This window comes from Bicyclus anynana, chromosome 24 (genome assembly GCF_947172395.1).
Source record: "Bicyclus anynana chromosome 24, ilBicAnyn1.1, whole genome shotgun sequence".
Taxonomy (NCBI): domain Eukaryota; kingdom Metazoa; phylum Arthropoda; class Insecta; order Lepidoptera; family Nymphalidae; genus Bicyclus; species Bicyclus anynana.
Genome location: NC_069106.1, coordinates 9,335,469 through 9,356,922, shown reverse-complemented (window position 1 = coordinate 9,356,922; position 21,454 = coordinate 9,335,469). Strand labels below are relative to the sequence as shown.

The following is a 21,454-nucleotide window of genomic DNA, read 5'->3' as shown; positions in this document are numbered from 1 at the left end:
TATTTTTTTATAAATTTAATAACTTGTTCATTAAAATAACATTTTAATTATAATCATTTATATACATTGTTTAAGAAAGAGTACATAATTTATTAATGTAACAAAACTACAATAGCATGGCGACGAGACGCCATATTTGATTATGGAGAGAGCCTGAGACAGCCACACATACTTCATTTAAGGCCGGTCTCCTTAAGTCCGACCCTCAACTATGCAAATTAGTTTTGGATCTACGAGATAATATGAAAAATCATACGTTCGGTCGCCAGAACACAGCATCGTGGCGTCATCGTCGCCAGAACTTAGCATCGTGGCGTCGCCACAACTTAACATCGTTGCAACTTTCAGCCACATAGATCGAGGTTAGTCTGACCAGCGCAGGCCCTCATTCCAAAACAATAGGCTAGTTGACACTCTTTTTTAAATGCTCTTAAATAGTTCAATGTCGTTCTACCATATTGAAATTTATTCATATTTTTTCGAGACGTGATTACATGAAAATTTTAGTTTTTAAATATGACAATACGAGTCAGAACGCAAGTCGGCCATGACAGTCTATACTTCAATTGTTTCATGACGTCACTATAACAAATGCCTTACAAACAGAGCGTTTGACAGAAACACTATTAAACAATTATTTTGACGTTTAGTACATCAAGTGTGTTAGTGACGTCACAAAATGGACGACATCGTTTTTGACGTTTGGATAATTACGTAAAAAATACGTGATATTTATATTAAGTTTTTTAAGAAATCCTTAACTTTTATTAATTGATATCGATATATTTCGGACACTTATTCCACGTACTACACGAGAAATATTGTTTATATTAAATTTGATACGAGTCAACTACCCTATTGAAGTATCGTGTGACTTACGTAATATATTTAATTCGATAATGATGTGCAAAGATAATTAATTACATTTGATGTGTATGTCTGTGTGTATTTCAAAACTGTTTGTCTGTGTGACTAACATTGCCTGAAACGGGTAAACCGATTTTAATGAAACTTTCACTGGAAGACAGAGGTATTGCGTAACGTATAAGTTCAAAAGAATCGATTCTTTTTAGAAATCGTTTTTATTACAAATTAGATAAAATTATGGTAAAAACGTTACCTTTTCTTTTACTAAACTACAAGTTTTTGGCCGTTTTTTATGACATTCAACTACACAAACCGGCATTTTTAGGGAGCTCTTTACACGACGAAAACGATTACAACAATGAAACATCGATTTTATAGCAACAGTTTTTATAAACGCGTTAGATCATTGATTCTTGATCTTTGACAGAGGGGTAACGGTATACGAGGCAGGTGCTTTATTTTTAATGGTCTAGGGTCTTTCACAAACTTACACATCAATCAAATTTTGAAGGTATTTAGGTTAATTTCGTTTTTATAATAAAATAATTTTCTATAAACTATTTCTATTTTGATTTCAATATTTTAATTTATAATTACAATTATAAACGATTTCTACACTGCAATGCTACAAGTCTAATGTATAAAATGTGTGTTAAAATTATAAATTAATATAAAATTAAAATTTCAGTCGTTATGTGTAAGTTGAAGGATGCGTATTCAATAATTAATTAATATATTTAAAATAATATGTCAGAATTACTTTAATTTCCTTTAAATGTTTAACTTATCTACCGATAAAGCTCTCTAACGGATACATTAAATATTGTAAAATTCTGTAAAAAGCCATTCTTATATCTACTATAAATATCAACGTTTATAAAATAAATAATTACATGTCAAAAGTTTTTATAACAATGTTCAGACGTCACATTTGACACTAAATTACGTGTCAAAATAAAAACATTACAGTTGGTATAGAACCCGGCAAGTAAGTGGAACCAAAATGTCACTTGTGTGAACATAGTATAGTATACTTAGACAAAAATCTTTTTAACAAAAAATATTGAACCGACTTCAAAATCACAAAACTGAAAAGCGAAAAATAACATCGTACCTTGTGATCACTTTGAAGGCGGTGCCAAGCCTGTGACGTATTAATTAAAGCTGTTTCTGAAAGAACCGTCTTTAAATCCTAAAACTTTATGATTAATTCGGCTCGAGTTAATGCCTCGCACATATGATGTTATTTTTCGCTTTTCAGTTTAGTTTTGTAATTGTGAAGTCGGTTCAATTTTTTTTGTAAAAAAAAATGTTCTTGTTCTGTTTTAGTGTGCCCTAGCATAGTGAACGGAAGTACTCTTTCAAACAAAAAAAGAATTTTCAAAATTGGTTAAGAAAAGACGAAGTTATGAGGTAACAAACATGAAAAAAATAAACATACACGTCAAATTGAGAACATCCTCTTTTTTTGAAGTCGGTTAAAAATTGTTAGACATTGCAAATATTTGAAAATATCGTACGCGATTCTAATGTCGTCAACGTGTCGCTATGGTTACTCGTGGCACCTCTTAATATATAGTAGTCCAACTTACATGCCGTTTTCTATACAAATATAATTTTAAAAAAGTACCGTCACATATATTTCAGTTGACGAATGGCAGTCGCAGGTGGTAACTCTTCACTGACTATATAACAAATGTATTATGGCACTATTGTTACTCATTTTGGATATACAGACTTATCTCGATGGCCTATTACATTGTACACTGTTATGTATACTTTGCTATTCCTATATATTACATAATAATTATATTTTTCTTATAAATAATAAGTAGAGTCATGTATCATCAATACCACTCATGTTCATTCAGAATAATCATTAATACTACTGTAATATTACACGTTAATTAATGCTAATTAACGTGTAATATTACATGTGCATGTGCATGTGTGTACTGCAATATAACATGTGAACTTTAATATTATTTCTGAAATATATACATTGGCATTGCTGTTATATTAAATATTGATTTTAATATCACTGCAATGTTACACTTTAACATTAATATTAATGCAATATTCCAACAATTATGTAAGTAATGCAGCAACAATATGCTACAAAATACGTATTTACTGCAATATAACACCATAATATAAATATAACAGCAATATTACAAGTTATCAATAATATTTAATCATATACAAAACTTAATAATATACAAGGAAGACAATCTCTTAAAGCGTAATAAAAGTGTCTAAAACAGAAATAAAATGCTGAACCAACGGAAACGGAAAGGTCTGAGTCATGTTTAAATTGAGTAATATTAAAAAAAAAACTTATTTTACAAAATACGTATTTAAAAAACGTGTGTGTAAAATGTGTGCGAGTTTTTGTGTGTATTTTGCATGTACAATAAATAATACTTGCTTGCTTTGCTACTTGATAGCAGAAAAAAAAAAGATTCCGACGAATTGAGAAACTCCTCCTTTTTTGAAGTCGGTTAAAAAGTCAATAATTTATAATGTTACGTTACAATGCACTGTCATGTCTGCACGGCTGGAATAGCATTAAAAATACTTTTTAAAGCTTTTAAAACTCTTTTATAAATTAAATATAGCTAATTTAAACTTATCTTGCCGTGGTGGTGTAATTTCGCGATTATACGAACCTTTTGGTGTGGGGTGCTACGTGCTTTAGTATTAATCCTACTAATCCTACTAATATTATAAACGCGAAAGTTTGTATGGATGTTTGTTACTCTTTAACGGCGCAACCACTGAACCTATTCAGCTGAAATTTGGAATGGAAATAGATTTTACTCTGGATTAACACATAGGCTACTTTTCATCCCGGAGTAATCTATGGTTCCCGAGGGATTTTTGAAAAACTAAATTTCACGCGGACGAAGTCGCGGGCGTCCGCTAGTTCGACATAGAGACAGACCTCAGCATAAGAACTCCTGTACCATCAATACTACTCACGTTAATTCAGACTGATCATTAATACTACTGTAATATTACACGTTAATTAGCATTGCTGCAATATAACATGTGAACATGTGAATATGTAGTAATAAATATATTTTCTTTCTTTCTTTCTTTCAACATTAAAGGTGAATGCCCACCGGCCCAAGGACCCCAGGTATACCTCCGTATAAAAGTACAAGAGCACTCGTTGTCGATGTTCTCACCGCGTCCAGTACGCTGCGAGTGTCACTGACGACGCCGCTGTTCACACGTGGTGTTGGTTGCGCTTCTTCGGCGGCGGCGTGGGCGCCTTCTCCGCGGGCGCGGTGTTGCGGCGGCGCGACGTGTACAGATACGAGTTGCGCGGCGCCAGCACCAGGTCGTAGTTGTAGCGCTGAGCGGGCGAGCACTCGCTGTTGTTGTTCTCCGCGTCCAGCTGCGACTGCGACTGTGACTGTGACTGCGATTGTGACTGCGACTGTGACTGCGATTGCTTCTGCGGCAGCGGCGGCGGCTCCTCGTCCTCTTGGTTGGAATCTGTCGTGCCTGAACACCATTCGATTAATGTTATTAATACAAAGTGATACTAACAGGGGCGAAGCTACCACCTTATCATTGGTACGGGGCCCCTTACGTATGAAATTAGTAAAATGTAATCCATAAAAACAATATATAAAAAAATAACTTTCATACTTTATTTAAAAAAAAAAGTATAACATCTTGTGTAGTACAGTAAAAGCTCATTATTCGCGGGGGATACGTTCTCTAAATGTGTCGCGAATACAGAAACCGTGAATATGGAATGGTATTTTATATAGGATACGTTCATGGGTGACAAAATAACTGTGGGTGGGCGAGGGGGGTTTGGGCATCAGTCGTGAGTTTTTCATTCATGACAGGTCACGTGATCAAGATCGAACACAACAACAAACTGCGGGCGATAATGATATGTATCAGTACGTTTAACGAGATAAAAAAATGTAAGCAAAGTAACAACATGCTTGTTTACCGCATGCTTGCACGCTTGCGCGCAGTCCTTCCCCCGTCGCCCGCATATCACGGGAGTGTCATCAACAAACTAGCCAAACTATACAGTAGGTGTCAGGGTGTACAGGGCAAGGTGCTCACCCAACGAGTCCCTATTGGAGGGCGGCTCGGAGCTGGTGATGAAGCTGGCGCGCTGCGACAGCCTCCTCTCCACGTCGGCGCGCAGCGGCCGCTCTGTCACCAACTGCGAAGAACAGATTTTTTTTTGAGATGTGATTGACATGAAAATATAAGTTTTTATATATGTTTTTTGACAATAGAAGGCCTGTCGGCCATGACAGTCTATATTTCAACTGTTTCATGACAACAACTAATACCATACAAACCTACAATAAATTCCATACAAATGTAGCGAAGATTGAAAAAAAATTAGTCAAGGGTGTTAGTGACGTCGCAAAATGGACGACAGCGTTTTTGACGTTTGGAAAATTAAAAAATAAAAATACATGATATTTAAATTAAGTTTTAAAAGAAATCCTTAACTTTTATTAATTGACTAGCTGACGCCTCGCGGTTTCACCCACGTGGTTCCCGTTGCCGTAGGAATACGGGAATGATGTATAGCCTATAGCCTTCCTCGATAAATGGGCTATCTAACACAGAAAGAATTTTACAAATCGGACCAGTATTTCCTGAGATTAGCAACAAACAAACAAACTCTTCAGCATTATAATATTAGTACAGATATTAAATTTTATATGAGTCAAGTATCCTATTAATGATTTTCTTCTTTTAACACTTACGTGTAAGATCAAAACTGAAACTGGTATATTTTCATTTGTTATTAAGAATGCTTATTCAAGTCATATTAATTATCCTTTTTATTTTCATGTTATTTTTTATTTGCTTAAACCATGTTAGCATTAGCAATTAGTTATATATTTTTTATATATTCACACACCTGTCAAGGTAGAAAGTATAAGGGTATGTATCTAAAGCAGTGATTCCCAAAGTGGGACCCCTAGAGGTCTATGACAAACTGCAAGGGGTCTATCAGCGAAAAAAAATTGGGGGATCAATTAAATGAAAATGGTTTCCACGATAGTGGATCATAACACATACACTGATAGTATCTATTTTTTACATCATATTATCATATAATATCAAAACATATACATTATATTAAAAGTAACTATGAAGTAAAAAAAATATTATATATGTTTATAAAATTGTGTAACTTGTAGGATACAGAAAATCAATATCAAATAAAGGGGGTCTACCCAACACGGAAAAACATGGCAAGAGGACGACACAAAAAAGTTTGGGAAACTCTGATCTAAAGAAACAAACTAAAATCAACCTAAATTGCCTCAATAACTCAACAATATGAGCGGTTGGACTCATAACCCAGGGGTGGTGGTTCAATCCCCACCCAATTGGTCTATCGTCGTACCCGCTCCTAATACAGTCTTTCCCGACTAGTTAGAAGGGAGTATTGGTCATATTAAAAAAAAAATACATGGCAAATATTCTTTAAAAAAAAAAAAAATTGCCACCTCACCTCTTGCCGGAGCTCGCGCAGTGGCGAGGAGGAGGGCGAGTCGGGCGCACAGCTGCCGTTGCCGTTGGCGAGCAGCACGCTGTTGACGGCGGCGGGCAGGCTGCTGAGGCTGCTGAGGCTGCTGGTGCTGTGTGTAGGCGCCGCGCCGTTGGCGGCCGACGTGTACCACTGGCTGCCCGACGACTGGTTGCTCACGTCGCTCTGTCGAACCAAACGTAAGAGTTATTAAACGGATTATTTAGTCCACTGCAGTCTACAGTTCTATCGATCTATATTCATTAACCACCAATAGAAAATGTTAATGATCTAAAGTTCTATCTTTCTATATTTATTAACCACCAATAGAAAGAAAATATTAATAATAAATTAAATTAAATTCTATCGATCTATATTCATTAACCACCACTACAAAATATTAATGATCTAAAGTTCTATCGATCTATATTCATTAACGACCACTAAATAATATTAATGATCTAAAGTTCTGTCGTTCTATATTCATTAATGACCACTACTTAATGTTAATAATCTAAAGTTCTATCGATCTATATTCATTAACCACCACTACAAAATGTTAATGATCTAAAGTTCTATCGTTCTATATTAATTAATCACCAGTAGAAAATGTTAATAATCTAAAGTTCAGTTCTATCGTTCTATATTCATTAACGGCCACTACAAAATGTTAGTAATCCAAAGTTCTATCGATCTATATTCATTAACGACGCCATGGAGGCCGTCAAAATGAAATTATATGAGCTTAGAAGCGCGTTGCACGAGTTGAGCGTGTGCAAAAATCCGCGTCTACGTGCGTTTCCAAAAACGAGCTCATACGCGCGTACACAACGCTAGTCTGAAACCGCTCGCAATAAACAAGAGCGCATTACGTGAACAATCACCTTCCTGCCTCTCTTCTTGGGTGGCAGAGTGCCGCTGGTGCTGTTCCTGTAAACAAACAAACAATACTTTATACATTTATTTCCATTTAGTATATATATATCTATTTGATATACAGGGTGCTCGGGAGTGTTTCCCATAACTTTAAGATGTTGACAAGTCCGCTTATTGGAGCCGGACTGCATAAAATTCTTTTTTTATACTTTTCGGTAAAGTATATAATCCCAGAATTATGGATAATAGAAATTTATAAATCTACTTTTGATAAAATTAATCGTCTCATGGATATGAGGCTGCTCACGAAAAATTAACTTGATACTCGTAGTAATCAGTTGTACAAAATGTTCTACGGATCCCTGTATAATGTATGATTTCTGCGGAAATTCTGAAAAACAGTTTCCCACGCGAATAGAGTTAATAAAGCGGCTAAGTGCGAGTCGGACTCGCCCATGAAGGGTTCCGTAGCAGCAAGAAACAAAAACTTCTTGCTCATTAATTACACATTATTTTATCACTCTTATTTTAGAAGTTACTTTTAAAGTTGATTTTTTTTTCTATTTTTGTATGAAAATTTTAATGCGTTTCGGAAAAAAGTAGCTGTGACATACGGGCAGACAGACAGACAGACAGACAGACATGACATGACGAATCTATAAGGGTTCCGTTTTTGCCATTTGGCTATGGAACCCTAAAAGTAGTGTTACCTCGCCCAGCTGCTCAATGCCGAGTTGATCTTGGCGCTCACTTTGCTCTTGTTGGGCGTCGACCTGCGGACCAACGGTTCGTCTTATAGTTATATATACACTAAAATTAATATCTAGTCAGTTAGTATGTAAGGCTAAAACTAGAGAACGATTTGAATGAATTTGAAACAAATAAAGTATCTATTTCATTTATAAAAAAAATCAACCGACTTCAAAAACATAAAACGTACCGACTAAACTAAAAAGCGAAAAATAACATCGTATTATGTTATTAATGGGATTTTTGTCATTTTTACATTTTTAGTGATAGGTTCTCCTGAACTAATTTTCGGTTATAATAAGCTAAAGCGTGACGTAAGTGACGTCCCAAGCGTTACGTAAAGGTAGGCTTTACTAAAAGCATTTTCGCTTTCTGGATTTGAAATTACCCAACGGCAACACGGCCTGTGACGTCACAAGCGTCGTGTGAAGGTATAAATTCCATATACGCTCCCCCGTCCCCCGCGGACCTTCGAGAGTGTTACTGTAGCGGCCCTAATACTGATGCCAACTAAGCAATGTATTTTAACGGCAGTCACTTCTGATCACTTCTGCTTAACACACACGCTCGGTTCATAGCCCACACCCTCGGTTCATAACACACACGCTTGGTTCATAACACACACGCTCGGTTCATAACCCACACGCTCGGTTCATAACACACACGCTCGGTTCATAACACACACGCTCGGTTCATAACACACACGCTAGGTTCATAACTACATAGTCCGCCTAGCTAGTAATTTATATATATTTCATACTGTGACCTTTTCATTCAATTAAATACTAGCTGACATCGCGCGGTTTTACCCGCGTGGTCCCGTTCCCGTAGGAATACGGGGATAATACATAGTCTTCCTCGATAAATGGGCTATCTAACACTGAAAGAATTTTTCAAATCGGACCTGTAGTTCCTGAAATTAGTGCGTTCAACCAAACAAACTCTTCAGCTTTATAATATTAGTATAGATTATTTTTGATTCAGACTTGTTTCACTTAAATTCCTTTACAGTAGGCACAGTAACTTATTAATTCAACCTACAAAAATACAATTAAATCAGAAACACTTGCACATTACGAAGGATTTTGCCGCTATACTAAGTAAGGTCTTCAATAACACTATGGGAAAACTTCACCTATACTATGGCCTTTCTTGATGAGTACTGTTTACCTACAAACAAATTAGAAATGAGGGTAGAAAATGCATGTCATTTCATAACTTATTTATTTTAAATTATGTATGGTTTGTTTATAAAATGTTATATAAAATATATAATCATATCTAAGTGTTCTAAACTTAATTAATCAAATTTATTTTGTCATTAATCAAATTGGGCGTTCAAACAAAATTAGTATTATCTTTGTTATTTGTGCGTTTATGTTTATAGTTCATTTATTAAAAAATGACACATTTAATATAAGGAAGCTAAAACTGTATGAACTTTTATCTAATTACGATAAAAGATTTTTAATAGATTTTGAAATTTTATAATCTTATTTCTTTTGCAAATATCCAGTTAATCTTTGCTTTTTATTTTGTATAAATTAGGTAACATTGACTATATTTATCCGAATGTATTATAAAAATCAATATATTCAAACCTAGTCATTATCCCCATTATTATTAGGTGTGAAATGACTAGTCATTTATACCCTCATTTTTAATTTGTTTGTTGGTAAACAGTACTCATCAAGAAAGGCCGTAGTATAGGTATAGCCACAATCTTAAAAATACGATGTAGGCAATTTTATATGGGCTTACTCAGCGCCGGTGGACGCGTCGGACACGCGGTGCGCGTCCGCGTCTGCGCTGCGGCGCGCCGCACGCAGCTGCACCTCCGGCTCCAGCTCGCCCGTCTGCACACACAGCAACTTTCAAACTTACACCGAACCCCACAACGTTCATAGATTAAAGATGTCCCAATTTTGTATGGAGGCTGGACCTTTATTCCGAGTGTTAACTAAGCAGAACAAATTATTTTCATCTTAAATAACAAAATATAGGGCTTAAAACCCAAAATAAAAAAGTTTTTCGAACCCGCATTTTTTTAAAATTAATTAATTAATGAAATATTTTTTTTCATTAGCTGACAACATTAATTTAACATTTTTATTGCTTGTCACTCACATCCTGACAGATTGTCATTGATCTCCGCGCAGTAGCGTTCGTTTATGGCATTTTTAAAGCAATTTAAGGATTTTTTTTGTTTAATGCATCTCTGTCTACGATTTGATGTTTCCTTTTAATTTGTGTCTTATTGACATTTGACAATATCATGACAGTGACAGCTGACACCGGATATGAGATGTTTATAGTGGCTATTTTGAACATTTTTACTGTATTGTCTATGTTTAATTTGTAGACAAGGGAGCGAAACAAAAAAAAAAATTATCTAATTAATGCGGGTTCCAAAAATTCTAAAAAAATATTTTTTTAACAGCAATTTGTATTTTCTATCCGTAAAAAATACTATCGACCTGCTCATAAATTATAAATATTAAAGGCCCATTTTAGGACATATCCTTTATCTTCGAGTAATTGAATCAAAAATTCTTCATTTCCGACGCTTAACAACTGATCACAATGCGCTGGAAAGTACTACAAAGATCCGACAGATGTCAAAGTCTTGTTAAGGTTGATAGCATCAAACGGTTTGCAGGGACACGTTGAATGCAAGCAACTCATGACAGTGGTGTTTGGAAGTTTATGAGGCCTATGTCATGTATGTCGTCGCCAGGCCTGCGGTTGTCGGTGGGCGGGCTACTAGTGATGTGCACGTCGTACCCGCTTGCCGTACCGCTGGTGCACGTGCTGCTGCATCTGGCGGAAGCAGGCGGCGAGGTGCGCGGTGAGCGGCGCCTGGCGCGCGCGCGCCGTCAGCTCGTCCAGCCCTGCGCACGACACTCGTTACAGCACTTGGGAGATATTTATTTTATTTTATTTATTTATTATCATCATAACTTAAAACTAGCCTTACAGGTATCACCTTATTCGCTAGCTTAGTACTATATTATAAATCTAAAACTTCTATTTACCTAAATATATACATTACAATTAATATTACCTACTTAGTATAACAAATACACCACTCGTATATGGAGTGATCTGAACTTAAATGACGCATGATGAGTATTAGAACAATCAGCGAAAATTAAATTAAGCTTCCTTGACTTTTTAGGACGTGGAAAGCAACCATGCCGGCGCTACCGCCGCGTGCTCCGGCGTGAGGAACGCCAGCTCGCAGTTCACTGTCAGCGCTGACGGCGCACGTACCGCACTTGAGCAGCGGCACCTGGTCGGCGATGCGGTCGCGCAGCTGCTGCAGCAGCTCCGCGTGCTCCGGCGTGAGGAACGCCAGCTCGCAGTTCACTGTCAGCGCTGACGGCGCACGTACCGCACTTGAGCAGCGGCACCTGGTCGGCGATGCGGTCGCGCAGCTGCTGCAGCAGCTCCGCGTGCTCCGGCGTGAGGAACGCCAGCTCGCAGTTCACTGTCAGCGCTGACGGCGCACGTACCGCACTTGAGCAGCGGCACCTGGTCGGCGATGCGGTCGCGCAGCTGCTGCAGCAGCTCCGCGTGCTCCGGCGTGAGGAACGCCAGCTCGCAGTTCACTGTCAGCGCTGACGGCGCACGTACCGCACTTGAGCAGCGGCACCTAGTCGGCGATGCGGTCGCGCAGCTGCTGCAGCAGCTCCGCGTGCTCCGGCGTGAGGAACGCCAGCTCGCAGTTCACTGTCAGCGCTGACGGCGCACGTACCGCACTTGAGCAGCGGCACCTGGTCGGCGATGCGGTCGCGCAGCTGCTGCAGCAGCTCCGCGTGCTCGGGCCGCCGCGCCGCGTACTCCGGCGTGAGGAACGCCAGCTCGTAGTTGACCAGTCCGCCCTGCACCGCCGAGTCCAGGATGCCTGGGGAGCAGACACGCATACAGTCGGATGGTTCGCCAGCTGGCAGCTCGCGCAGCACGATCGGCGTCCGCACCTTGCAGCTTCATGGTGAGCGGGTGCAGCGGCGCGTCGGGCTCGCGCGCCTCCAGGATGACGGTCTTGAGGTCGGCGTTGGTGCGCGCCATGGTCTCCACCGCCAGCTCCAGCGGGCACACGGCGTAGCTGCGGCTCGCCACCACGGGGAACCAGCGCAGGATGCCTGCAATGGTACAGGTCAGGTCAAGGTCATATAAGGGTCACACAGGCTCGGTTAGTGGGAAGCCGAAGTACGTGTCAACTCACCGGGCAGCGGGTCGCTGATCTGCAGCTCGGTGCGGTCGAGCCAGCGCGTCGCGAACTCGTTGGCGCCCGACACGTCCTCCTTGCCGTCGCCCGGCACGATGGAGTCCTCTGCGGCAAGCGGTCACGTCAGTACAGTGCCACACGTGTCACGTCGCTCGCTCACGCGCGCACACTCACCGGGCCGGTGGTAGGGGCGCGAGTACACGAAGGTGCTGACGTTGTTGTGCTCGTAGTAGCGCAGCAGGCGGTCGTCCACGGCGCGCTCGCGCAGCCAGCGCCACTCGTCCGCCAGCACCGGCGTCACCGCGTTGATCTGCAGGAACTGCCCGTCCGACTGCACCACGTCGTCCGCCGGCTCGTCCAGCTTCAGCAGCACCTCGGCGTCGGGCCACTCGTCCAGCATGCGCTCCTTGAAGTTGTGCAGCATGTCGCAGTCGTGGCCGCGGTGCACGAAGCCACGCGGCGCGCGCAGGTGCGGCGGGAACCCGCGGCCCAGGTAGCGCACGCGGAAGTACGCGGGGCGCGGGCGCGGCCGGCGCAGCGGCGCGCGGTAAAGCCTCGCCAGCTGCTCGTGCAGCTCGGCCAGCGCCGCGTAGCCCGCGCCGCGCCGCTCGTGCTGCGCCACCAGCTCCTTCACCACCTGCGCCGCCAGCTCCCACTGCTGGCCCGCGTCCAGCAGCTGCGCCGCCTCCTCCAGCAGCGACACCTGCTCAAACGCGATCGTTCACAACAATGTTCACACCTAACCGTGTCTTTGAGTCGTGAGTGTGCGCACCTTGAGCTGCAGATGCGTGCGGTGGTCGGTGGGCGCGGCGGGGTGGCGCAGGCGCGGCGGCAGCGGCAGCTCGGCCCACTGCAGCAGCTTGGCGTGCAGGCGCAGCGCCAGCCCCGCCTCGGCCCAGTGCGCGGCGGCGCGGTGCATGGCGGCCAGGCGGTGCGCGTAGCGGATGTACATGTGCGGGCGCTCGATCTCCTCGTAGAAGCGCAGCACGCCCGGCACCAGGTACATGCGCTGCTGCGGCGGCGCCGCGCGGTACTGCAGCAGCGCGTCCAGCTGGCGCGCCGCCGCCGCCACCAGCTCCGTGCCCGCCTCCCTGCAGCGGAGCGCACGTGTAGTGTGCGGGCGGCGCGTGGAGCACGCGCACGGGCAGCGGTCACTCACCTCAGCGGCGGCGAGGCCTGGCACAGCGCGCCGCACAGGCTCACGAAGCGCGCGCGCCACGCCGCGTCCCCGCGCCCCGCCTCCGCCAGCACGTCCAGCTTGTCGATCAGCTCGCTCTCGAACGAGCGCAGCTGCGCCTCGCCTAAGGGGTACACGCACTGTAGTACTTGGGAACAATATTGACAAAAAACTAATTATCTTTACGAATCAATAAGATTAATCAGAAAGTCTGGTTTGAACTGATTACACTTTTTAAATCCATATTTATCATTGATACATTTGGGGCAAGTATTTGTCGTGGGCTCACCCGTCTCCGCCGTGTGCTGGTACTCGGCCTGCATCATGTCGAAGAACAGCGGGATAGTGGTGTTGCGCACCTCCTCGTCGCGCAGGAAGCTCACTTCCAGGAACGGCTCCACCAGTGGCGCCACCAGCGCCGGCTTGTGCCGCCCCAGGCCGAACCACGCGTCGGCCAGCAGCGCGGCGGCGGAGCGGCGCGTGTCCCCGTACAGCGCCACGGCGCGTTGGCGCCGCGCGGCCGGCAGCGCCTCCAGCTGGATGTCGGGCGCCGCCGCCACGGCGCTCAGCACGCAGAACCACTCCAGCAGCGCGTCGCGCGCCGCGTCGTCCGCGTCCAGCGCGTCGCGCAGCGGCGCCGCCAGCAGGCGCAGCGCGCGCAGCATCACGTGGTGCTGCAGGTGCAGCATGTCGGCCCAGTGCGCGCGGAACACGGGCCGCGTGAGCAGCGCGCGCATGAGCGCCAGCGCGTCGGCGGGCAGCGCGCGCGCGCCGGCGTCCGCGTCGCGCAGCGCGGCGTACTGGTCGGCCGAGCTCTGGCGCACCATGTCGAGCAGCACGCACACCAGCTTGCGCAGCAGCGGCTCGTCGCCGTCGTCGCGCCGCTCGCGCAGCATGGCGGCGCTGATGCGCAGCACGGTGGGCAGCAGCGCGCGCGCCAGCTCGCCGCGGTCGGCGTCCACGGCGCCCACGTCGGCGCGCGCCAGCAGCGACACCACCTCGCCCAGCGTCTCCACGCACAGCTCCACCTGCGCACGCGCACGCTACACTACAGCCACACGACAGGGCGACGGACGCCCGACTCTCTCTCACACGATTCAGGCTTTTTTATTCCCTTATAGACAATAACCATGTTGTAGAATTTTGCACTGGAGTAGAAAACAATTAAATTAATATAATGAAGAAAATAAATTGTGCTCTTGTAACTTAAGTGTGAAGTATCAGAGTGCTCGACCAATGGTGTGCAAAACTACATGACAAACACAAATTACTAAACAAAGGAAAACAAACGGAATCAGAATATTAAATGAACCAACCTTCGACTTCCACTTCCAGAGTGCTGCATTAAGTAATAACATTGTTAAAAATTCCAACTTCATTTTTATACTTCTAAAATTTATAATATTTATAATATTTTATCGTTCAAACTGGGATAATAGGAAATAGTTGTCTGAAACACAACAACAGCCTCTATTTTGTGTTGAGATTTGCGTTATTTTATCAGAGAATGCTGATTGCAAATTTTGGTGTTGGTTCGTTGATTCATATATATTATATATCTGGAAAAGTGTTCTGAATGCCCCGGTACAGTTGATATTGTACGGGGCCATTCGGAACACTATCCATAAGCATAAGCATAATTCGAAAAAGATATCTAAGCTTATTACTGTTACCAGACATACGTATACCCAAACCTTTTTCACTGTTGAGTTTAAAAGTGGGATTACCGTCACGAGTAATACTATTACCTGGAGTTTTGATATAACAAGTACTGGGTCTGAGGCGACCAAGTAGTAGACCTGCACACTGCACACCGTACAATAATATACACCGAGTGTCCTATGCGACAAACGCGTCGCAATGGCACGCGCGACAGGCGCGTGTCAGCCGCGGACGGGAAGGGAGCTACGTACGATCTGCATCTGCTGCGTGTGGTCGAGCAGGCTGGCGGTGTCGGCGCCCAGCAGGCGCGCCGCCTTGTCCGCCGAGCGCGACTTCTGCGCCGCGTTGTCGAGCTGCGTGAGCAGAGGCATACCGCACCGCGCACCGAGCATAGCGTACCGCGCGACAGACGCGGCGACCCGCGCGTACGACAGACGCGTAATATTCGCGACATGCGTCAGACGAGTCTCTTTGTTCAATAATAAATTAACGACTGCTACGTTTTCCTAAAGTTTGCTGTCAAAAGTTAGATGCTGTAGGTACGAGTGTATGCTTTGCAGAGGAATGAGTTGACATTAACACAGAGTTAATCGCATCAATTCGACAAAGAACTCATCAATCCACTGACACTATCGACATCAGTCGAATTTTAAAGACGTTAATTTATAAATCAAAGTTTGTCCGACCATGGCTCACAGTGCTAGGTAAGACACTTAACACATTATTTCCTTACATCTACATGTATTAAAAACTATATATTTTTTTTTATTAATTAAATGTGTCGAAAGTATTTTATTTCATGAAAACCATCACTTTTCACTGTCGTCAATCACACTACTAGGCAAAGTAACCTTAATGACTGCAGCTAAGACAACACTACGTCTTGTTTACGTCGATGACGTATACGACCGGTCGCACGCGCGGGTTGAGAGTGAGTGGGAGGAACAATTCGCGGGTACACTATGCTCAAGTTTTACAAGCGAAATGTTAGGAGTATGAACAGTTTACACATTATTGCTTTAAAAAAATCGTTAATGACTTTAACTGTTAGATTGACCAGTTTTATAGTTACAAAAACATTAATAGCGTATTTGACACATGTCAAATTTAATATAAACAATATTAATTTCGTATAGTACATGGAATATGGGTCCGTAATAATTAGATATCAATTAATAAAAGTTAAGGATTCTTATATAACTTAAATTAAATGTCACGTATTTTTTTAAATTTTCCAAACGTCAAAAACGCTATCGTCCTTTTTGTGACGTCACTCTTGATATACTAAACGTCGAACTAATCGTTAACTAATAATTTTGTCACACGCTCCATTTGTATTAGTGACGTCATCAAACAGTTGAAATATAGACTGTCATGGCCGACAGGCGTTTTGGTTCGTATTGTCAAAAACATATTTAAAACTAAAATTTCCATGTAATGACGTCTCAAAAAAAATATGAAAAGAAAAAAATTAGTCTAGTAGAACGATAATGAACTATTTAAGACAATTTAAAAATAGTGTCAACTACCCTACTGTTACCACAATGTGTAATCTGTTCTATGTTGGGCTTTTACAAGCGTAGGTACACAAAAATTAATTAAAAAAAAAACCGTTACAAAATAACATGTTTACAATAAAATCACGATAAAATCGCGAGAAACGAGTATGTACAATGGTAACATGTTAATTTGTAAACGTTAAGTACGTAAATATAAAAAAAATAATGGTCTTTTCACACACAACAGGGCGGATAGCTGTCAGGGCAGTGACGTGGCGAGTATAGTAGTGTGTTCAAAACATCTCCTATTAACATAAACAGTGGAAGCACAATTAGCGACCAAAGAACGTCTCCACTCAATGAGTACACACTCTTGGCACTCAATCCAAGTAGTCGCATTTGCAAATTCAACCTAAAACTCAATTTTATGGAATATTGGACTATATTTAAAGGGCTTTTGGTACAATTTTCTTTACCAATAATTCTAAAACTGTCAAAGCAAAATTGAAGTGAAATTTTCTTCAACTATATTAAGTGCGTCCCTTTATTATAAGAGGTTAATGGTTCAAAAATGTCAAAGCAAAGTGTAATATTTTGAGTAATTTTTAAACAAACATAACAAATATTTAAATTCCCTGCGAGTTATTCGGAAAATCTGTTAGGAGTGGGTCCGACAACAGGCCAGCGAGCGGGGACCGATCCTGTGACGGTGTGGAATCTCGCTTCTAATTAAATGAATAGCAAATGCACGTATAGTTTTCACTGAGGTAACGATGATATTTTTTATATACTAAATCAAATATTAAAATGTTGAGTCAACACACGTATCGTACGTAGCTTTCAGGACAGGATTAAGATATGCTTTCGAACACTGAAGTTATGGATGTGATAAAATAATAAATTGCATTCTGTCCCTGACGGCGTATTTGACGCTGACCGTATGAGTTGTGTTTGAAGAGACCTTATAAAAATTAATTTGTCAAATTCTTTACTTTAAATACATCCTTGCAGAAATCATAAAAAATATAATCTTCGAATTTGACAAACTATAAAACACAGACTAAAGAACAAGCACAGACGGAATGTATACAAAATAGTATTTTTTTGAAAACAAGTAAATAATTGATAAATTTTGCTATTTTCTGCGAAAAGTAGACAAATCGACAACTAACTAATATTTTAAAAAAGTAATATTCAATATTAAAACAAGCAAGTTTTATTCAAGATGGGGATATGTGTTATCCATCTCTGTGTTCTTCAATCTGTGCAACATGCTACACATCTGGAGTCTGCACACAACTCTAAAGCGACATCGAAAGCTCGCTTTGTTACTTTTTAAGTTAATTAAAAAAAAAAAAAAAACAAAATGAAAACTTCAAAAACCGATCACTGTTATTTCAAGACACACATTAATTCAGTTAAGTTAAACTGAAATTTGAATTACCTAACTGTACATTTTAATTTTGAGAGTGTAATGTAATAAATAATGTATATGTGATTGTAACAGTATGTAAAATGTATAGTGTATGTACTATGTTGTGTATATACGGATAATATTTGTATGTGTGCAATGATTGTATTAAACATGTATGTTGTGTATTAGCCCGTACTACCTTTCATGTTAAACGGCGTGTGTTCATTCATTTGAAGTTCAATATAATAAATATACATACACAATATAACAATACGATACAACACAAACACATACGGATTAGTAAAGTGACACAAACACACAAACACTCACACAACGTATACTGAAAACGGACAACACAACTCACGAATAACCAAAGCTCCCATCATTATAAAACTAAGACAATTCACTTTTTTAAAAACAACAATTAGTCTACACTTGATTATAATATTATTTAAAATCCTTTACTCATTTTTAAATATCCCTTTTCATAAATTAATTATTTTGTCACCTATTTGACTCCGGCTTAGCTTAGATATACTTTTTATTAGTCATTGGCCATACTCAAGGACTGCTAGGACTACTAGGATAGGTAGTAAAGAATAAATCTAAAATATATTATCATTTTCGGAATCATATGTATGCCTTCAAAAAAATCTTATTCATTGTATATTTGTTTGAATTTGAAACCACTTTTATCCATTCATTTAATGGATAAACACTCAAAAAATATTATTGCCTATGGTTGTCTAAAAACTCCTGGCGTTTGGTCATTTACTACTAACAATTAATCAGGATCCATTTAATCACAAAAATCACATCACAATTCGTTAAGCTAAAAAGCCTTGCTTTTTAATTCTTCGGCTCTATTTTCAGATTTGTTGGGTAGAGAAGTCTCAAGCAACAGCTTTTTACCGTCAATTATGGAGAGAGTATATTTTTTTTTTTGGGAGCTAGCCATAATAATAACAAAACTATTACTACGCTATACCTACTTTTCAGATACGGTCCACACACGTGTAAATTCATGCACACACACACAGAAACAGTGTAACAGGAGTGACACACTTATCATGTAACGTTTAGCATTTATCTCATGTTATCGCGACAAGAGAAATTGATGTGATTTTGAAACTACAATAAATTATTTATACAACGATATACTCTAAGAAGAGAATACTCGTATTAGTAGAAGAGCCGAAGAGGGGATTTTTGCAGTTACTCGAGCGCGGCAGATAAGCATAAGGGACTATACCTTGCACGTTGTTGAGTACCTCCACCAAGTATGAGCCCTTAAACTTCAGAAATACTCAGCCAGCACGTCAGATTAAGATGAGGCAGGTGAGTTGATAGCTATAAACTGCGCATTTAGAAAGTCTGACGACTTGAGTGTAACGTATTGGAATGGGAGGGTTCCAAAGTTACAAAATAAAACCCTTATATTTTAGTTATCAAGTTACGACCGCGATTAATTTTTTTACTTATTTTGAAGGAAATAACCTCTTAATTAATCGCTAAAATTTTCTGACAATTTCAGTAAGCCAAAGTAATAAAAATTGCTTTTAAAGTCTGTAGTTTATTTTTTCACCGCTAAAAGCGAAAAAAGTAAATAACCATTTATTATTCCTATAATTTAATCTACCAAATATAATCGGTCCCCATGACGCCTTAGTAATTGCAAATTTTAGCATCTCGGGCTCTCCTACTATATGAACACTGATATACCGTGAAATGAATTATGACAAGGCGTGGAGAGCCGAGGGACACTGGCAAACACATATTTTACAGATAAGATTTAGTCAAATCTGACACATGTCACAACAAATGAAGATCTCAAACAAACATATCTTGGTTGTAATTTATCAATTGCTTTTGAAGTTACACCTTAATTGGAGATCCTAATTTATGATAATATTATAATTAGTAATTACCCAAGTTATTGACATTGTGAATTCTGAAACTCCAGATACAACTGGCGTTATTAGGTAGGTCTCTGATTCACACAATACCTCTGATTGATATTTAATGCACAGTATGATATCAAATTCATTTATTTTGAGATTTTTTTATGCCTAAAAAGCTATAAAATTTACAAAAATGTGAGCTAACAACGGCATCTGGGGATTTTAGTGACAAAAAAGCCCCAAATCTTTTAAATGTTTATTCTTTGGCTCACTTTTTGCCTAAACCATTGATTCCGACCGGCAAGGTATACCGGGAGTTCCGTAGAAAAAAAAAATGAGGGCTCCGCGAAACTATTTGATACCCCATATTGGATGCTGTTTTAGATATACGGTTTCATTAAAAAAAGGTATTTGGCGTGGGTTCCGCGATTTTTAGAGTCCTGATCTACATTGTATGTAAGATTTCTACATATGACGTGTCATTAGATCTGATTCAGTTGCTGGAGAGATTGACATTTTCTGTAAACACCCATTACTGTTTTAAGCAGTCAGATTTTTGAACTTATACCTTCTTAGGGGAGGTTAAACCGATGACGTAACGCGTTACGGCGCTACTCTGGCTTCCCTTTTTTTCACACATACGGCAACAGGTTTAAGTTATCCCCGAGACGCATACGTTTATTTAAAAAATAGGAGGAGGTTCTCAATTCTACGTATTAATTAATTTAATTTAAGTTATTTAAGTTAATACGATTAAACTACATGAAATATTACAAGAAGGATCGAGTGTATTACGAGTATGTTGCAGTTAAATGTTACATGACAAGAGCTGGTGCGAACACATACATATAACATGAACAGGTGTAGTAGGGCGGCTCGCGGGTGGTGCGGCGGTGGTAGTGCTAGCGGGCCACGGGTTGTGTGCATACCTCACGGTGCCTGTGCTGGGCTGTTATTGGGTCAACGACTTGTCTAGACAAAACGAAGACCACACGGTTCCTGACTCTGCGTATGACCCTTTACCCTTCACAATATGATACTCCAGTAGTAGACGCAACGTGGACGACGGTGTGGTCTTCATTTTGATTCGTACATTTTTAAATAAACAAGTGCCGCGGATATCTAGATTGTGTTAATTTGGCACGTCAACACATCGAGGGTCATAACACACACGTCAACTCGGAAAGGCAGGCCACGACTCGCTTGTTGTATGGAATGGAAGCCTACTTAAATATTTATTATATGTTCGTCGCTTCATTCGAAGATACATCACAAGCAACTCATAATAATGATCGAACTTCACTAAGTTCGTTTGATCTTATATTATATGTTCGTCGCTTCATTCTTCAGATACAAATAACTAGGTACTTTTTATCTTCGAATTATTTGTATCTGAAGAATGAAGCGACGAACATAATATAATATAAGATCAAACGTACTTAGTGAAGTTCGATCATTATTATATGAGTCGCTTCCTTCTTCAGATACAAATAACTAGGTAATTTGTATCTTCGAATGAAGCGACTCATATAATAATGATCGAACTT

At 40.8% G+C, this 21,454-nt stretch overlaps 1 protein-coding gene across 3 annotated transcripts in view; it reads right to left on the bottom strand.

The window, feature by feature from the left end:
• The window catches only part of LOC112054363 (dedicator of cytokinesis protein 1), a 60,878-nt gene continuing 39,424 nt past the window's right edge, over positions 1 to 21,454 (bottom strand). The window contains exons 16-30 of one of the 3 annotated variants that reach the window (XM_052889057.1): positions 15,345 to 15,446; positions 13,721 to 14,459; positions 13,414 to 13,555; positions 13,027 to 13,345; positions 12,429 to 12,957; positions 12,252 to 12,359; positions 12,004 to 12,168; positions 11,781 to 11,930; positions 10,808 to 10,914; positions 9,785 to 9,879; positions 7,984 to 8,046; positions 7,270 to 7,327; positions 6,383 to 6,583; positions 4,963 to 5,065; positions 1 to 4,380 (exon numbers count right to left, since the gene is read on the bottom strand). In XM_052889057.1, the coding sequence (XP_052745017.1) occupies positions 4,100 to 4,380; positions 4,963 to 5,065; positions 6,383 to 6,583; positions 7,270 to 7,327; positions 7,984 to 8,046; positions 9,785 to 9,879; positions 10,808 to 10,914; positions 11,781 to 11,930; positions 12,004 to 12,168; positions 12,252 to 12,359; positions 12,429 to 12,957; positions 13,027 to 13,345; positions 13,414 to 13,555; positions 13,721 to 14,459; positions 15,345 to 15,446 (3,162 nt within the window). In that variant the 3' untranslated portion in view covers positions 1 to 4,099. The remainder of the gene's footprint in view (positions 4,381 to 4,962; positions 5,066 to 6,382; positions 6,584 to 7,269; positions 7,328 to 7,983; positions 8,047 to 9,784; positions 9,880 to 10,807; positions 10,915 to 11,780; positions 11,931 to 12,003; positions 12,169 to 12,251; positions 12,360 to 12,428; positions 12,958 to 13,026; positions 13,346 to 13,413; positions 13,556 to 13,720; positions 14,460 to 15,344; positions 15,447 to 21,454) is intronic. The other 2 variants (XM_052889058.1, XM_052889059.1) reach the window with 2 other exon arrangements.